The following is a 20,350-nucleotide window of genomic DNA, read 5'->3' on the forward strand; positions in this document are numbered from 1 at the left end:
ATGTAAAGTTTGTTAACATAGCAAAAATTGCCAGAAGAAAATTGTCATTATTGAGATGCATTGCAGGTGACAGACTAATAAGTAAGGACACCACCTACTGTAGATAATGATGGTTGACACAGCTCTCTTAAGTGGTCTGTAGGTAACACAAATAATAACAAAAGCTATTTTGTAAGTAGATGGTTTGAATTCTAATACAAGCTTTAAAAACTGAGTGCTAGAACATGCGTCTGAATATAAATGTTGCTGAATGAGATTGGCGTTTTCAATTATTGCGACTTTCAGAAAAGAAAAAGCATCGGTCGTAAGAGAAAATGATCAAACATGAGCAAACAGTATTAGTTTCCTCGACATTTCTCATGAAGATCAGCTATAGGGACAACCACATTCAGTTGCAGCAAATCGAAAAAGAAACCGCAGCAAATGTATATTTCTTCTTTAAAAAAAAAAAACCCGCAGCACCAGAATCTCAGGATTTCTTTTCTGCGGTCCTGATCAGAGTTGAGCTACATCAGTAAATATGTTTCTCTCTACTAATAATTACTTACATTTAATTAGACGGGATGAAGGAACTGATTTGCTATTTAAGATCCAAATATAGGCATTGAGACTGCAAAAAGGTCTACTGTATTAAATGATGCCCTGTGAGGTTGAAATGCCAACTCAAATAGATAAATGAACAATGAGAGACAGCAGCTCACAAGAAGTGTTCAGTATAATTGCATTACTACATAACATTATGCTGTCAATGTTTCATTGTGCAGAGTTACCTTTCATCCACAGAGAAAGTTCCTCTGGTAACAAAAATATGGATCATGTAGTTATTAGTCAGTCAGTGTGAACAAAGGGTGTCTAATACTGTACAGTATATGCAATATTTGAATCTCCCTTAACTATACATGTGGGTGCCTATATTTCATTACACTGATTGTACTAAGCACATTTTTATAGCATCACCATAAGTCTAATCGTTGCTTGTTGTGTACAAAGTACAAAGTAGTGCCTTTATTTTGAAGCTTTAGATGGATATTCTACATCCCAGCTGAGAAAAAAAACACAAAAAACACTATAGTACAAATCAACAGTTTTGTTAAAAAATGGATAATAAAAGTTCAAAAGTTTTACTCTTTAAAATATTAAAAGCGCAATTGTTTAACATATTAAAAGCAATAGAATAGGCTTGATACTTGGGCATTTATAAAATAATATATAAAAAACTGTAATAACAATCTTATTAAGACATTTTATATTCACACCAAAAGTAAATAAGAAATCAAACAAAAAGTACAAATCTGATTCTCTTTTTAAGATATTCCTATTTTAAGTTACACTGTAGCTAACATACAGAGCAGTCAAATCTTTTTCCTAAGCCTTTAAATTGTGAACTAATGTCATATTCTTCCTTGAGTATAAAAGGTTGCATTCAACACTAACATAAAGTAACATATCCTGGCGTAACATAGTGAGGCTGCACAAATCAGTAATGATCTCTTGACAGCGTGAAGTGCAGAGCACAGCCCCTACGTTGTGTTATGGTCCAGATTCATCCAACAAACACAGCTGCATATGATATCTCCCTCAATAACCTCGTTATCCAAAGCGGAACTTCAACCTGTATTTAACTGGGCTGCTGTTCTTCTTAGGTGCAGGCAAAACAGTCTTTGGTTTGGCAGGTACAACTGCAGTCTTTTTCTTTTCAGGAACGGTGACAGTGAAGGAGAGTTCTGGCGACTCTGACTGTTTGATCCTGGGAAGGAAGTGTGTGGATATGTGTTGAGGTTTCGCCTTGGGACTACAACCTCTTTTTGCTTTGCCCCTTTTGTTTAATGCCACGTACCACTTTCGCCCTGTCTTTTCAGTTCTGTAAGTGGCCGACGCGTAGGTGTTGTAGCTGTTTTCCTGATACCTCTCCATGAATTTGCAGTCATCTGTAAATGTGGGCTTTAATACAAAAAAAAAAGAGAAAAGAAAATGTTGTTAGTTGTTTTCTTATTTATCATGGAGCACAAAGTGGCCAACAACGTTTCTAATAACCCACTGTAAAACCACCCTGAATCTATTCACATTTTGTCGTTGCAGAGGTAATACTCATTAAGTGCATTTTTGGAAAAATCTTACTGGGTGCACTTCTTAACTTGCAATTTCTTGATATTTCTATTGAACAACTTATTAAGTGCCTATTTAGTCATGGTTCAGAGTTATCAAACCATGAAACTCATTAAGAATAATTTTAAAATAATGTCAAAAATAAAATTTCATCGACTTTTTCCTCAGTACGCAAAGAATGTAGTTAATGACTTTTACCTCATCAACGACGATTTTAAGATTTTTTTTTAGATATTTTCCATGTCCTGAAAAAAACTTTGAGGGAGAACAAATCTTTCAAGATCACCATAGTTGACAATATAATTCAATAAATAAATAAATCAGTGCATAAGAAAATAAATCCGTGCAAAAGAAAATAAATAAATAAATAAATAAATCAGTGCATAAGACTGCATTAGATTTTTCAAGGAAAAAACTCCAGTTGCTTTTAATGTGATTCCCTTTCTTCAATAAATTCACTGTGGTTTTTACCCCAGTTTTATAGTCGGGTTTGTAGAATTTGGTACTGACATTTACCAAAAAAAAAGTGCCCCGATAGGCCCTTAATACCAGATGGAATAAGTGTTAAAAAAAAACCCATCCCTGATGAGGGCTGTAATCTATTCTTCAGAAAAGTGAATTTAAACAAACAAACAATAGGTGTTTTTTTTCCTTATTATTCTTGTGCAGATATGTTGTACGGTGTGAGAGTAAAACTGCACAGGTTATAGGCCCAGCGTTTGATATATTTCATTATAATATTGCTCTATTTCCTTTTTTCACCCACCAGAATTACACTACTTTTGCCTTGATACATAATTGGAAAATACCAATATCTTTCACGCAGGTCAATTTTGTTGTCGTTGAAACTTTAATGGAATTTGACAGGTGTAGCCGTGTGTAATTTTGGGGTTAAATGCCTCTCACCTCCTGTGCAGTAAACCCTGTTGAGTCTGTGCAGTTCAAGTGTGTCAGTCTGCAGTCTGTTCAAGTGGTGGCAGTGTGATGTGTTGCAGAGCAGAGTTGCAGTGTGTGACAATCTGAGCCCCACACAGTGCCAGGGCTCTGGCAAGGATTGTGGCCCTCCCTTATGGGAGAGGTGGGCAGACTATTCCCCTTACTCTATTAGAGAGTAAGGGAAGAGCAAGGACAGCTTCTAGGGCCCTGACTAGGAGTGGTGTCCAGGGACTTCTTTGAGGTGGGCAACCTTGAACATGTGCGGCTAGAGACCGGCCGCTATGAGGGGCAGTCTGCCTATGAAGATGTTAATAAAGATTGCCTTGATTAAAAGAACCTTCTTGCCTGAGACTGGAGTCAATCAGGGAGAAGCTGCACCCAGGGGTTCTCTTCCAGGGACTCCTCCCTGCTGTCGTGGGGACCTGGAAGAGATGGAGGCGCTGTACCAAATGTGAGTAGATCTCAGCACTACCTCACGAGCCAGTCCTGGTGAATTCCCCAATACCATCAAGCGGGAGACTCAGGAGTCCTGTAAGCCAGCAGGTGCACCACACGACATGACATGTAATATAAGGGACTGTATCCTCACATAGGGGCCAATATGAGATTGGGGGTACAACCATTAAATTTTTTGGAGGCGCTGCTGAAATGCATCAGGACAGGCTTTAGCTATGCTAGCTGAGAAAAAGGATATGTATGCTACCAGTAATGTGCTGCGGAATGGAAGGGAGCCTAGGGGTAGTCAGGGGTAGATGGCTACTCACAAAGCACACCCTAGGGCCTGGAATGGAGTAAGGTAGATCTGGAGACAGGGCTATTGCTGTTCTAGTCACCTTGAGGCAGCTAGTCATAGGACGCCATGCTCATGGGTAGCCTGGTTAACGCGGGTCAGGAACTCCTGGGAGGGTCTGCGCTAGGTGTAGCCAACAGTAGGTGATGCCCTAAGTACTGCATGGAGAAGCCAGAGTACTCCATCCAGTAACCAGACTACTAACCACAGAGCACATACTGGAGGATATCGTGTACAGCATACACAGAGAGAGTTAGCCTAGCCTGAGGTAGTGCATACATCTGAGAGAGACACACTAAGATACATGTAGAGGTGCACTGGCATACTTTATTGCATCGGAATGGTGACTGCCCAGCAGAGGAGTACCATGTGCGATTGCAAAAAGTAAAGATGGCGGTAAGTAATGATGTCCCGCGCGGTGCGGAGTACAAAATGGCGATTCGCGCCAGAGAGAGGGAGCGCACGTGATGTGTGTACCACGGAGGTACAAAATACCGAAATTACTTTCGCCAGTTTGCTGTGGAGTGGCGCGAAAGCTGTGGCCGCGCCTATATTGTCCTGCCTAAATTCCCAGGGTGCAACCCTGGAGGATAGCTGTGAGGACATTGCGATCATGTGTGAAAATACTGAGAGAGTACCTGTTTGCCAGGCGGTGATTACTACTCAATTTACAACTGCTGCTAATGTGGATTGCAGAGTGATCCAAAATGGTGGCTCCCGCTCCCCTGGGAGACCGCGTGGGCTGTGTGCAGAAAATAACTTTGCAAAAACCTGGCCGGGAGAGGCGCGAAAGAGAGAACCCCACCCTGATGGGGGAAGTGGCGCGAAAGCCGTGGCCGCGCCCCCTTGGACAGTGACAGGCTCAGAGCCGATTCTGGGTCATGACGTGAAGTTGTGGGACCCTCCTCTAATCTCCACCAGATGGAGGGGTCCTTGCATCTGCCAATGGAAATCGGAACTGACTGAGGGAGGAGCTGGATGTGCGCTTCCTGTCTCTCAGTTGCGAAGAACTGGTGAGCAAGAGAGACTGCTGTGCTGTGTGTCTTTCTTACCCAGTGCAACTACGAATTGTGTCATGGCAGATGTCGACATACACCCCTATCAACTGCCAGGAGGCTTCCTGGTAGTAAAGACTGGTGGGAGAGAAATACTGCGGTGCTTGTGTATGCAGTGCCGGCTACCGTCATCGGCGTCCGCCTCGTCAGACGATGAGCATGGAAGTCATACATCGGTGGTGATGCGCCTACCGGTGGGCCACTACAGCGGTGCTGAAAGAAAAGAGAAGCTACTCACCGGTGATCTCGAGGAGCTGAGCATCGAGATTCCCCAACATGCGCTGGTGCGGCCGGAGCAGCGGAAGAGTCCCACGGCCGTTGCGACTCCCAGCTTGTCGGGAGAAGATGACCTCATCGCAAGCCAGCGGAGTGGTGAGATACCCTCTTACCTCCCACAGGCTCCGATGGAGGCGGCCGAAGAGAAAGGCCCGACCAAGGCCCAAGCGGAGCTGAGGAGCGACCTAGAGTATCCGGCGCTGGACGTCGAAATGGAGGAGGAAGTTCCAGTGGGGGACCCCACCCAAGATGGCGCGTCTTCCCGTGAGAATGATGATGTCACTTCCGGTGGCCACAGCGGAGCCGATCGGAAGCAGCCGTCGCCGCTGATGATCAGCACCAGTCTGTCCCAAGAGGACATGGACAGATACCGGCGAGTAGTGAAGAGTCGGGGCAGCAAGAAGGATGGTGAGCCTGCTCTGCCCAATGTTGCCACGGGGCGTGGCATAGCCAAGCTGCTGATCATGATCCCGCAGCGTAAGGACACTTTCCCCTTCCCTTTGCCCAAGGCCACTGCCCAATCCCTGCCCCTGTCACGTCTCCCTCTGGGTCCCGATCGAGCCAAGGGTGGTCTGGGGAGTCACGGGACACGTCGGAGGAAAGGCCTGGGTCGGCCATGGACTGGGGAGAATGTTTTACATCCGATGAGGGGTCGGGGAGGGAAATGATACCTGCTATGACATCCCCTAAAATGAACCCCACTACCTATACCCATATTGTAAGGGGGAGGCCTAAACGTTATGGGACGCCACACGTTCAAATAATACTTCAGGTGTCTCTTCTGGGGGAGAGACTGAGGAGAGTGAGACTGCATTGTCAGTGAAGGAGCAGTCCTTGGAGCATAGCACCAAATGGTGGGCTCCAATGTATGAGGGATATTCGGAATGGTTAGACCGCACCCGATTTGTGTTAATGAGGGGAGATATAATTGACAACTGGTGGGATGTGGGCGAATACTCAGCAGAGGAATGCCAGGAAGAATTAGTAAGACGGTGGTATGAGATACAGAAGGGAATAACCCCAAAGGGATCATCTATCCTTTATGATGTCATTGCCCCTGAAGAGCCCCTGTCTTGGGTCCTGCCAGGCAGAGCAGGGAATAAGAAATTGATAAGGATCAGCAGGGCTAAGAGGGCCATAGTAGCGCGCTATAAGCAGTCGCATGGGTTGGAATATCCCTATGTTCCCGAACCTCTAATGCAAGAGATAGAAGACAATAGAAGTACCTGGCTAAGGGAGGCAGTGGAGGACTACCTCAAGTCCAAGTCTAGCTACTCTGAACATAGAACAGAGTCTAGAATCTGTTATCTAATGAGGATTTGGAGTGTTGGGCGCAACATTTATATGAATAAAATGGAATACAGACCGGAAAATGGGCCACCTAGATCCTATAGCATAACAGTGATTGATGCTAATGGGCGTGAAGTTAAAAAGCCTGACCCCGGACATTACTACTGATGTTTGGATTCTCCTCAGGAGTAATCTGTGTATATGGAGGTTCTGGGTACAGTGGTTATGTATGGTGTGTACAAATGTATTCCTATGTTGATATATTGTTGTTTTTGTCTATTTTTGCAGTTGCCCATTTGAAGGAAGGCTCCGCAAATTTAGGACCAAGTGGGGACCATTGGATCCACCAGAGGGAGATTGTAGCCCTGTGTAATTTTGGGGTTACATGCCTCTCTCCTCCTGTGCAGTAAACCCTGTTAAGAGGGCAGGTTTGCCAGGAGTAATCATGAGGTTTGCCCTCAAACCCCGTGAGGTGTAATATGTAGCAAAGGAAGTGACAGCATGCTCTGTGTCCACTTACAGTGACATAGGGGTGGTGCCTCCTGGAGCTATATAATACGCATAACTTCCTAAAGTTAGTGTGTTCTGTTGAGTCTGTGCAGTTCAAGTGTGTCAGTCTGCAGTCTGTTCAAGTGGTGGCAGTGTGATGTGCTGCAGAGCAGAGTTGCAGTGTGTCACAATCTGACCCCCACACAGTGCCAGGGCTCTGGCAAGGATTGTGGCCCTCCGTTAGGGGAGAGGTGGGCAGACTATTCCCCTTACTCTATTAGAGAGTAAGGGAAGAGCAAGGACAGCTTCCAGGGCCCTGACTAGGAGTGGTGTCCAGGGACTTCCCTGAGGTGGGCAACCTTGAACATGTGCGGCTAGAGACCGGCCGCGATGAGGGGCAGTTTGCCTATGAAGATGTTAATAAAGATTGCCTTGATTAAAAGAACCTTCTTGCCTGAGACTGGAGTCAATTAGGGAAAAGCTGCACCCAGGGGTTCTCTTCCAGAGACTCCTCCCTGCTGTCGTGGGGACCTGGAAGAGATTGAGGCGCTGTACCAAATGTGAGTAGATACCTCACAAGCCAGTCCTGGTGAATTCCCCAATACCATCAAGCGGGAGACTCAGGAGTCCTGTAAGCCAGCAGGTGCACCACACGACATGACATGTAATATGGGACATTATCCTCACATAGGGGCCAATATGAGATTGGGTGGGGGTACAACCGTTACACAGGCTTCACCAGGATTTTCATGATATTTTGAATACTGCAGTACTCATTTACTCTGCACAATCGCCACTGGACTAACACGGCTATTTCTACTTAATTCATAATATTTTGCAAACCTGGATACTAATTTGTAGAGATGGGAAAAACCGGGTGTGTAAAATCAGAACCCATCAGAACCTTACATTCCAAAACTAAATACAAAACAATTATGATGTTTAGACCCTAAACCAGGGGTGCACAAAGTGGGAGGCGCAATTTTTTTGGTGGGGGTGGGGAGCGGCGTGGCGCTTACAGTGGCCCTGCGCTCTTTCCCAGAGCATTTAAATTAAATGCCGGGGGAGAGCGCAAGGTCTCTTTAATTACTTATCTTGTCTCCAACGGCTTCTGGCAACACGTGTCATGGCAACGAGGCGTAAAAGGATGCTGCGGGGTCACATGACAAAAACTTTACTTCACCATATCTTTTTTTAATAAAAAAAAATGTCAGTTATATTATTTTAGTTTCCTAATTATTTTTATGATGTTATATTTTTTTAATTTGCCCTAAATAAACAAAAAATTAATGACAGTTTTTCCTTGAATCTATTTTATATTAATTAAATGGACATATCTACTCACCTCGTTGACAGCCAGGTAATCTTAGAAAATGTAAGACACATACAGTATTTCACTACATGTATGGTATGCCAAAAGACTAAGTTATACCAGATAAACCTAGTGGAGTTGGAAGATATAGAGATAAGTGCAAGAGGCCTCTGTAATTAAAGTCAATAAACTCATATTCAAACTATTTCTGATTAGAAAAAAGGGTCAAGTTTCATGGGGAAATACAATCCACTGGTACAACAGAGGTCTAATTCTTCATGGAAGTCAGATCATTCAACTAAAAAGTAGTTCTTTAGTGACAGAGTTGTTTTTAACTATTTCATACACTGTATCTGAGCAGCCGGACATGTTGCAGTCCTTCGTAATCAATTATTGTATTATCATTCAAGTATGAAAAAATGTGTGTGTATGTACAGATATAGGGTGTGGCATTGTCCCCATCATGTTTAAAGTCCAGGACACCCTGGGGCAAATCTGCACGGACATGAAAAGATACAGTAGGTGCCTAATAGTCTCCAAAGGTAAACAAAAGACTTCCTGTGATTATGCGGAGCGAAACTCTTCAAACTGCTACAAATTGTTCCCCTCAGATAACATAACATATTCCATTAAAACACAGAATATCACAGACTTTCCATAGGCTTTGCTTAGCAATGTTGGTGCAGAATGTCACAACATATCGCATTATATCACAACAGAGGAAACAGTGGAGCCAGCTACAACTATGCATTTAGTTATATTGCTAAGCTGACAAGTGTCATTTATCAATTATCACAAACCAAAGGGCTTGCATGACCTTTATCCTCTATGCAAATGCTATTTCATGTGCCGTTTCACTTCTAATTCTAGCAATAATTAGGCAGTGCTACAGTAATTGCATGGACTTTCACACTACTGTAGGTTTAAGCTTTATGAGGCTTTTATTAGGAAACACTGAGGCACTGGTATACTATGATGTGTAAGAGGATACTTTCTCAAGTTTGGAGATCATTAAAAAAAAATATAACGTGATTTGCATTCCTATTAATCTCAAATTGCTTCTTTTGTGCATTGTGAGGCTCAGGGCTAAAAGACATCTGCCTTCTAGCTTTTGAACAGTGATGATGTTTATAAATCCACAGCCTTCTCTCTTTTCCAATATAAGCCTTCACCATATCACACACACAAATTAATTTTGCCTGGAAATTGATCAGTGAAAAATGCTTGGAATTAGGTGAAAAGCAAAGTTACTTGATCTATATATGAAGATGGTCAACTATATACTATATGTATATATATATATATACATATATACTGCTGCGGCACAGTTTATTCGAGCATTTGCCCGTTCTGTGCCGCAGCAGTAGCCTGGCGCGCGCCCGAGTGTGACGGGCGCACGCCGAAGCAGCGGAAGAGCGCCCTCCGATCGGGGCGCTCTCCCTACCGCTGCCGGGTCCGCCGGGTCCCCCGGAACCCCCTGCCGCTGTCCCGCGATCGCGGGACACCAGGGCTCCCTCGGGGAGCCCCTGGACACGCGTGCAGCGGGCGCACGCTCCCGATGACGCGTGACCGCGCGTCTATGACGCGCGGCACGCCGAGGGGCGGCCACTAGCAAGCCGGGAGATTTCCCGGCTTGCGGTACCGACCACACTTCAATAAAGTGTGTCGGTAGTGTATATACATAAATACAGTATATATAGATGTAGAGTTATCTGTACCGTGTTAGCCGAGCTTAATAATCAAAAACGAGTAGACAATACCGTTCTGTGACTAACGAAATGCTTTTATTTGTGCGAGCTTTCAAGATACACTGATCTCTTCTTCCGGCGGGGTGTTACAATGGATAAAGCAAGGAAGGTCTTTACTTAAAAACAGTTCAATGTACCAGTGTCTGAATCTGTGTAATGTATCTGTGACTGAAGCCTATCCCCCGTGCAGTATGTGATTTATGATTTAAGGTGTTAAATGGTCCTTGAATGTTAGTGACATAAGAGTATATGTGTGTGTGTGTGTGTGTGTACTGTATGTGTGTAAATATAAATTTATAAAGCACCCCCAGTGTTTTACAAAAGGTGTGTGTGGAGTGGGAGCATATACCAATGGTGTGGGTAGGTGTAGAAATGTAAAGAGAAAGTCTGGCCTGCGCTCTGGCAGTTAGTTCCAGCACCCTAGGGTGTCAATTGGGGTCACAGAGAATGGAGCAGGAGAGTATACACGGACCTGAAGATAGGTCAGAGCTGGGAAGGGAAACCTTACCTATGTAAGCTCACAGACCTCGGTCCCGCTCTCATCTGAGCTCCGGTTCTTGACGTGCAGCCTTCTGAAGATAGGACATAGAAGGAAAAAGTTCCAGTGCCACAGCCCATGACAAACTTCAAGGCACTTCCGGGTTAGTAGAAAAAACTTTATTGGAGCCTCACAGACACACGGCTACACCACTATCTCCCCCTCAATGCGTTTCACGCTAGGAACAGCGCTTCGTCTTGGAGTGAAACGCGTTGAGGGGGAGATTGTGGTCTAGCCGTGTGTCTGTGAGGCTCCAATAAAGTTTTTTCTACTAACCCGGAAGTGCCTTGAAGTTTGTCACGGGCTGTGGCACCGGAACTCTTTCCTTCTAGGTGTAGAAATGTAAGAGGGTGTTGCATTACTATTAGGGTGTGTAGATACTATATGGTCCCTATTGGTATATAGGGATAGAATGACATTATACATTTGTATGTGTAAGAGACAGCTATGTGTGCATTCATATAGCACAGAATGTATAGACATGGCCTTTAGCACTCATGGGAAGAGAGCTCTCGTGTGTCAGGGTAGTGACTCATGAAACTGCGGTCTCGGTTTAGGCCACAGCTAAGTGTCCCGAACAGTTGCATACATTTGTATTCATGCAACCATTTCTCTTTCAGTGTTCTAAGATTACCATTGAGTATGGCCACCATCAGATCATTAATTTTATGGCCAGATTCATTCTTTTGTTTAGCTCCTGTCCCGTCTCACCTATGTGTAGCAGCCCCTGGGCATTTCATGCACATGATGGGGTACACGACATTGCTGGAGGAACAGGTGAACCTTCCTCTGATTTTGTACTCCAGATTCCTGTGTGGTATTTGTATTGTGCCTGCTGTGTGGAGCATTGTGTAGGTTTTCCATCTTGCGTCCTTGCATGGTCTTGTCCCACATTCAGCTGTACTGTTGAATACTTTACTCCTTACCATTATTTTCTTGAGATTATGAGGTTGTCTGTATGATAATAAGGGTGTTTCAGGGAAGACCTGTTGCAGTCTTGTATCTTCCTGGAGAATGGGTTGTAGTTCCCTGGCAATCTTGCATAGGGCTTCAAGGTATGGGTTATACAGTATGTGGCCACTAAAGGTACCGTGTCGCTTGTTTCATTCTGTCTGTATTCAAGGAGATAACTTCTTGGTATTCTGGTGACTTTGTGGATTTGCTGGTCTACAATTCTGTGGTTATATCCACGGTTTATGAAATCTGATCTCAAGGCTGTAATCCGCTGTCCTCTGTCTGCTGTGTCGGAGCATATCCGGTTGTATCGTATGGCTTGACTGTAGATGGTTGCATGCTTAGTGTGTGTGGTGGAAGCTGTTGTCCCTCAAATAGCTCGCTCTGTCTGTAGGTTTGCAGTATACAGAAGTAGTACTGGTGGTGTCTAGGAAATATACTTTGTCCAGTACATCGATGACATCCTTCTGATTTGGACCTCTGGTGAACAGGACCTCATACAGTTCAATGAACACTTCAATACATTCCACCCGAGCATTAACCTCAAACTCACCCATTCCCCGGACGAAGTATATTTCCTAGACAGCACTATTACTATAAGGAGCAACAAACTACAGACTTCTGTATACCACAAACCTACAGACAGAGCCTGCTATTTGAGGGACAAAAGCTTCACCGAGAAGCCCTACGCAAGATTGCCAGGGAACTACAACCCATTCACCAGGAAGATACAAGACTGCAACAGGTCTTCCCTGAAACACCCTTATTATCATTCAAACAATCTCATAAACTCAAGAAAATGTTGGTAAGGAGTAAAGTATTTAACAGTACAACTGAATGCAGGACAAGACCATGCCAGGACACAAGATGCAAAACCTGCACAATGCTCTACACAGCAGGCACAATAAAAAATACCACACAGGAATCTGGAGTACAAAATCAGAGGAAGGTTCACCTGTTCCTCTAGCAATGTCGTGTACCTCATCATGTGCATGAACAGCCCAGGGGGCTGCTACTGCATAGGTGAGACGGGACGGGGGCTAAATAAGAGAATGAATCTGGCCACAAGATGAACGATATGAAGGTGGCCATACACAAAGAAAATCTTAGAACACTGAAAGAGAGACGGTTGCATGAATACAAATGTATGCAACTGTTCGGGACACTTAGCTGTGGCCTAAACCGAGACCACAGTTCCATGAGTCACTACTCTGATACAAGAGAACTCTCTTCCCATGAGTGCTAAAGGCCATGTCTACACATACTGTGCTATATGAATGCGCACACAGCTGTCTCTTACACATACAAATGTACAATGTAATTCTATCCCTATATACAAATAGGGACCACATAGTATCTACACAAACTAATTGTAATGCAACGCCCTCTTACATTTCTACACCTACCCACACCATTGGTATACACTCCCACTCCACACACACCTTTTGTAAAGTGCTGTATACACTGTGGATGCTATATAAATTTATATTTACACACATATACACACATACACACATACTCTTACATCACTAACATTCAGGGACCATTTAACACCTTAAGTCATAAATCGCATACTGCACATGGAGGAAGGATACGCTTCAGTCACAGATACACTCCAAGATGAAAGTTTTTTAAGTAAAAACCTCTCTTTCTTTATCCATTGTAACATCGTCGGAAGAAGAGATCAGTGTATCTCGAAAGTTCGCATAATTAAAAGCATTTCGTTAGCCATACAATGGTATTGACTATTCTATACCTCACACTAATGAGACCCAAAAGGTCGAAACAGTCTGTCTGTGTGTGAGTTCACTGGCGTTGCATCTCATCCAAGGCTATGTTTAAAAGCTGTGTTTAAAACAGCGAGCATTGCTTAAGGGATCCATGTAATAATGTACTTTAGACAAAAGGTGGCACTGTGTGCTCATTTGCATGTCATTTTCCAGAATCCCTTGCAGCAGTAGAAGCACTGTATGCTAGGTGATAATGACAAAAAGCAGGGCTGCAGATCTGTCTAAGACATGTGAATGTGCTCACAAGTAATATTTTTATATGCTATATGCTATACGGTGGAGGGTTTTTAGTCAACTTTTCACCCACCATAACCTAAATAATGTGCGGTGAAGACCTACCCAACGTCTCAAATTGCAAAGCCAGTACAACCAACCTCACACTGAGACCCAAAAGGTTCAAACAGTCTGTCTGTAAGTGGGTTCACTGGTTTTGCATCTCATCCCAGGCTATGTTTAAAACCAGTTTTTAAACCAGCGAGCATTAGCTTAAGGGATCCATGTAATAATGGACTTGAAACAAAAGGTGGCACTGTGTGCTCATTGGCATGCCATTTCCAAGAATCCCTAACTGCAGTGGAAGCACTGTATGCTAGGTGATAATGGCAAAAAGCAGGGTTGCAGACCTGTCTAAGACATATGAATGTGCTCACAAGTAATATTTTTATACTGTATGATAGAGAGATTATATATATATATATATATATATATATATATATATATATAAATATATATATATATATATATATATATATATATATATATATATATATATATCGTTATGTCTAATGCTCCATAGTTTTGATAGCCAATACATTTTTACGAAAACCACAGTTTTAGTGGACTAAATATTTTGAGAACATTTTAAAAGATTATGATGATTCAGGCATTCCTATTTACATATTGTCAGGATATTTTTGCTAAAATTGGGTCCTTTTTGCATGGATTGTGGAAATTTAACTAGACAAAAAAATGCAGATTTGCTGTCTTTTGCTGTTTTTAATGTAACAATTGCTACAGTAGCTGAAAAATGGCGCACCAGGTCTATAAATACATTCATCCAATGAAATGTAGGCCTTGATGAACTTGGTGCTACTTTCTGCTTGATTTAATCCCTAGTTTTGTAGCCAGATGACTGATACACAACCACTTAAGGCCTCGATCCACAAAAGGGTTCTAAGCATTAGCACTCTTTGACTGATATTCATATGAATGGGAGCTGAGGCATGGTAAAATTTAACACACTTTTGTGGATCTGGGCCTTAGTGTTTTTTATGCAGTAGACTTACCTTCAGGTTAATATAGTGAGGATGACGTGTTAATGTTTTTTTGCAGCAATTGTAATGCAAATTGTGTCATTCTCATGCTACATTTCATCAATATATCATGGTTTTTATGCCAATTTTGGTTCAAGTGCATCAGATTACAATTTAGGGAGTATGTATGTACAGTTGTGTGAAAAAGAAAGTAGACCCTCTTTAAATTCTATGGTTTTACATATCAGGACATAATAACAATAATCTGTTCCTTAGCAGGTCAAAAATTAGGTCAATAAAACCTCAGATGAACAACAACACATGGCATGACACCATGTCATGATTTATATAACAAAAATAAAGCCACAGCATTTCAATTGGGTTGAAGTCTGGACTTTGACTGGGCCATTGCAACACCTTGATTCTTTTCTTTTTCAGCCATTCTGTTGTAGATTTACTGGTGTGCTTGGGATCATTATCCTGTTGCATGACCCAATTTCGGCCAAGCTTTCGCTGTCGGACAGATGGCCATTTGACTTTAGAATACTTTGATATACAGAGGAGTTCATGGTCGACTCAATGACTGCAGGGTTCCCAGGTCCTGTGGCTGCAAAACAAGTCCAAATCATCACCCCTCCACCACCATGCTTGACAGTTGGTATGAGGTGTTTGTGCTGATATGCTGTGTTTGGTTTTCACCAAACGTGGCACTGTGAATTATGGCCAAACATCTCCATTTTGGATTCGTCTGTCCAAAGGACATTGTTCCAGAAGTCTTGTGGTTTGTTCAGATGAAACTTTCCAAACCCTAGCCGTGCTGCCATGTTCTTTTTAGGGAGAAGAGGCTTTCTCCTGGCAACCCTTCCAAACAAACCATACTTGTTCAGTGTTTTTTCTAATTGTACTGTCATGAACGTTAACATTTAACATGCTAACTGAGGCCTGTAGAGTCTGAGATGTAACACAGCATTGCACGGTCTGACCTTGGGGTGAATTTGCTGAGACGTCCACTCATGGGAAGATTGGCAATTGTCTTGAATGTTTTCCACTTTTGAATAATCTTTCTCACTGTAGAATGATGGACTTTAAATTGTTTGGAAATGACCTTATAACCCTTCCCAGATTGATGGGCAGCAACAATTGCTTTTCTAAGATCATTGCTGATGTCTTTCCTCCTTGGCATTGTGTTAACACACACCTGAATGCTCCAGACCAGCAAACTGCTAAAACTTCGGCTTTTATAGAGGTGGTCACACTTGATGATCACACTTGGTGATCAAGGGCATTTAATTAGCAGCACCTGTCTGCTACTTAGGAATTAAGATGCTATGGAAGCAGTAAAGGAGTACTTAGTTTTTTCACACTTGGCTTCTCCATTTTGGCTTTATTTTTGTTAAATAAATCATGACAGTGTAATATGTCATGTGTTGTTGCTCATCAGAGGTTGTATTTACCTAATTTTAAGAATTGCTAAGAAACAGTTGATTGTTATTATGTCCTTGTAGACGGACGTTCACAGAGATACACAATTGGGAGACGTTTATAAGGTGAAATTATAATAAGGCTTTATTGTGCCTTTTCCTTTTTTATCAGGAAAACATCCAAACAAGGGGGGGAACAAAGCTTCCATTCACTTGGGAGTATTTCTAGTGAAAACACTATTCAATTAATTCACATCTCCCTTAGTCAAGCATTTCTCCAAGTCCCCAAACACATAGCATGAATTAAGCAGATATAGAAAGTCTTGTAAATAAAAGTCTTATCTGTTCCTTGTGGTTTGGAGGGAAAATCTTCTCACTTCCTGGTTCAGCTTCAGGTGTAGTAGTTTTCCCTGTGTCTTGAAATCAGCTCTGCTGTGCAGAGCTCAAGACTGGTCAGCTCCAGAGATCGGAGTTTCTTTTGGTCAGTCTCTCCTGGGACTCAAGAACCTCTGCTCTGTCTCTCCAAAGGTCAGCTCTCAGTCAGAGCTGAGGAGGAGTCACTTCCTGTCTCAAAGGCAGGCTTTTTGTAAACAATCTAATCAGGCAGGTGGTGTTTAGTAATTAACTACCACACTGCTAGATTAAAGGCACATTACTGAACAGGGATAAGTCCCCTGTTACAGTCCTGATATGTAAAACCATAGAATTCAAAGAGGGTGTACTTTCTTTTTCACAAAACTGTACGTCTTTATTTATAGAGCGCCATTATTGTACATAGCGCTTCACAGTAGTAATACACACGACAATCATATAAATAACAAATAATGCAAATAACAGATCATGGGAATAAGTGCTTCAGAGTTAAAAAATTAACATTTAGGAAGAGGAGTCCCTGTTCCGAAGAGCTTACAATCTAATTGGTACATAGAAAGGATGTAAAGAGACAGTAGGAGGGCATTCTGGTAAGTGCGTTGGCAAGGGGCAAAGCTTTATGTATAACGTGTATAGTATTAGCCGCAAAGCTACTCATATGCTTCGTTACGCAGGTGGGTTTTAAGGTGGGTCTTAAAGTGGATATAGAGGGTGCTAGTCAGGTGTTGAATGGAAGGGCATTCCAGAGTTGTGGGGCAGTTAATGAGAAAGGTTTAAGGCAGGAGAGGGCTTTAGATACAAAGGGGTTAGAGAGAAGATATCCTTGAGACGAACGCAAGAGTCGGGATGGTGCATAACGAGAAATTAGGGCTGAGATGTAAGGAGGAGCAGAAGAGTGCAAAACTTTAAAAGTGAGGAGAATTGAGTGTGTGATACAGTGTTTAATAGGAAGCCAGGAGAGTGATTTCAGCCGGGGAGACGGAAAGAGTAGAGTGATTCTGGCAGCAGCATTAAGGATAGATTGTAGGGGGGGGCAGGAAAGCTGGACTGCAGGAGGTTACAGTAATCGAGACAGGAGAGAATGAGAGCCCGTGTCAGAATTTTAGCAGTCGAGCAAAAGAGGAAAGGGCGTATCTTTGTAATATTGCAGAGGAAAAAGCAACAGATTTTGATACGTTTTGAATGTGAGAGAAGAATGTGAGAGAGGAGTTGAGTGTGACCCCTAGTTAGCGTGCTTGCATTACCTGGTGTATTACAGAACTTCCAACAGTAATGTGGAAGGAGGTAGTGGGGCCTGGTTTGGGATAAAATGTAAGTTCTTGAAATGTTGATTTTATGTCGGCAGTGGAGTGAGCAGTGCGGAAGCCAGATTTTAGAGGGTCTAGGAGAGAATAGGTGTTGAGAAAGTGGAGCAAGCAGGCAGGAGGGAGAAAGGTCAATAGTTAGAAAGATAGGTAGGGTCAAGCTTGCTGTTTTTGAGTAATGGTATGACGGTTGCATGTTTGAAGGAGGAGGGAAAGATACCCGAGTAGTGGGAGGAGTTAAAAATCTGTGTGAACGTAGGGATTATAGTAGGAGCAAGAGGTTTTAGGAGATGGGAGGGAATTGAGTCAAGAGGCCAAGTGGTAGAGGGAGAAGAGGAGATCAACAGTGACACATCCTCTGTGACAGTTGAAAAAGAGTCAAAGAAGGCAGGAGGAGAGATAGGAAGCAGTGTAGGGTGGGAGTAGGAAACAGATGTATGGATTCCACCTTTTCCTTAAAATAGTCAGCAAAGTCCTTAGGTGAGATGGAGGAAGAAGAAGAGGCAGCTGAGGGTGTGGTCTGAGTAGGGAGTTGAAGACAGAGAAGAGTCAGCGTGGGTTAGACTTGTGCGTGTTTAGCCTGAGAGAGGCCAGAATTGAAACATGATAGCATAATTTTGTAGTGAAGGAAGTCTGCGAGAGTATGAGATTTCCTCCAGAGATGTTCAGAGAGACAAGTGCAGGAACGCAGCATACGCGTGTGGGAATTTAGCCAGGGTCTGGAGTTAGAAGTGTTAGGAATCTGATTTCTCAGCGCCGTCTGGTGCGCATCAGACAGGGGGACGGATGGAAGACGGCATTCAACATGTAGCGGCCACTACGAGTATCTTGTAATGCCCTTCGGGTTATGTAATGCCCCAGCAGTCTTACAGGACTTTATCAATTACGTTTTTCGTAAGGTACTCAACATTTTTTAAATAGTTTACTTGGATGACAACCTGATTTTTTCCCAAGACCTCCAGGATCATATTCGCCACACCTCCTACATTCTCTCTCACCTCCGTGAACACCATCTGTATGCCAAGCTGGAGAAGTGCACCTTCCACCAGACCTCTACCCAATTCCTGGGTTACATAATTTCTGACGAGAGTTTTATGATGGATCCCGGTAAACTACAGGCAGTGACTGAATGGCCAAGACCCGATACTCTCAAGGCCATACAATGCTTTTTGGTGTTCGCGAATTACTATCGCAAGTTTATACATAATTGTTCTACTATTGTGGCACCCCTTACAGTTCTTACAAAGAAAGGGGCTGACCCATCTGCTTGGTCACCTGACGCTCACTCCGCCTTCAAGGTACTCAAGGAAGCATTTGTATCCGCACCTATCCTCCGTCATCCTAACACCAATCTCCCCTTAGTGTTGGAAGTCGACGCCTCCGACTGCGGCGCAGAGGCAGTGCTATCTCAGAGACCTACCCCCCAAGACAAGTTACACCCCTGTGCATACTTCTCCAAGAAATTCTCACCGGCTGAGAGGAATTACGACGTTGGCAACATGGAGCTCTTGGCCGTGAAGATGGATCGCCAAGAGTGGAGACATCTCCTGGAGGGGTCGAAAGAACCGTTTACTATCCTCATGGATCACAAAAACCTTCTCTACATCGAGAACGCCCGACGCCTTGGTCCACGACAGGCTCGTTGGTCTCTTTTTTTTCCAGGTTTATTTTCACCTTTCTTATATTCCCGGGACAAAGAATGTAAAGGCGGACGCACTTTACAGACAACATTCCTCTGAGGAGAGACCAGAGGAGCCCTTGGAGACCATTCTCCCACAGGAGAGGATTCTCGCCACATCTACCTTCAAGAATCTCGATAAAATTATGCAATCTCAGAGACGCATTCCTAAGGACTTGGTGGTTCCCGACAGCAAACTCTTCGTACCCCCCAAGTTTGTCCCTGAAGTCCTGACCTGGGTTCACTCTTCGAAATCCGCAGGCCATCCAGGTTTTAAGAAGACTTTCGACCTTATTCGTCGGAATTTTTGGTGGCCCAAAATGTCCCAAGATATTTTGGAATATACCCGCGCTTGTCCTATCTGCGCGCAGAACAAGAAACTTCGTCAAAAACCCCAAGGTTTCCTCCTACCTCTTCCAGTCCCTGACCATCCCTGGCCCCATATTTCTATGGATTTTATCGTGGAGTTACCCAAATCCAGAGGAATTAACACAATCTTGGTGGTCGTGGATAGATTCTCTAAGATGGCTCATTTTATCCCACTTAAGGGACTGCCCACCTCTCCCGCCCTCGCTGTTATCTTTACGAATCAAATTTTTTGGATTCATGGGATCCCTTCTTCTATCGTTTCTGACAGAGGGTCCCAGTTTGTGTCCAAGTTTTGGAGAACTTTCACTAAGAGATTGGGCATCTCTTCCTCCTTCTCCTCTGCATATCATCCACAGTCCAACGGACAGACGGAGAGGATTAACCAGTCCCTGTAAAAGTACCTAAGATGCTTTATATCTGACTCCCAGGATGATTGGACTCAACTCCTCCCTTGGGCGGAGTATGCTGTTAATTCTGCCAAGAATGAAGCCACCCGTGAGTCGCCGTTTTTTTTATTATAAATTATGGGTTTCACCCTCCCTGCTTGCCCATCTCCAACATTCCTTCTGGGGTACCGGACTGTCACGCTGTTCTGCCCGCAGACCAGACTAACCTCCAATACTGAGGTTGAAAGTGAGTAACCACGCACCCGCAGTAGTGAGAGCATGC

General features: G+C 43.5%; 1 protein-coding gene across 1 annotated transcript in view; it reads right to left on the reverse strand.

The window, feature by feature from the left end:
• Nucleotides 1-571: 571 nt before the first annotated feature.
• FGF5 (fibroblast growth factor 5) overlaps nt 572-20,350 on the reverse strand; it is a 54,158-nt gene continuing 34,379 nt past the window's right edge. The window contains exon 3 of the mRNA XM_075577568.1: nt 572-1,941. Within this exon, the coding sequence (XP_075433683.1) occupies nt 1,591-1,941 (351 nt within the window). The 3' untranslated portion in view covers nt 572-1,590. The remainder of the gene's footprint in view (nt 1,942-20,350) is intronic.

This window comes from Ascaphus truei, chromosome 1 (genome assembly GCF_040206685.1).
Source record: "Ascaphus truei isolate aAscTru1 chromosome 1, aAscTru1.hap1, whole genome shotgun sequence".
Classification (NCBI taxonomy): domain Eukaryota; kingdom Metazoa; phylum Chordata; class Amphibia; order Anura; family Ascaphidae; genus Ascaphus; species Ascaphus truei.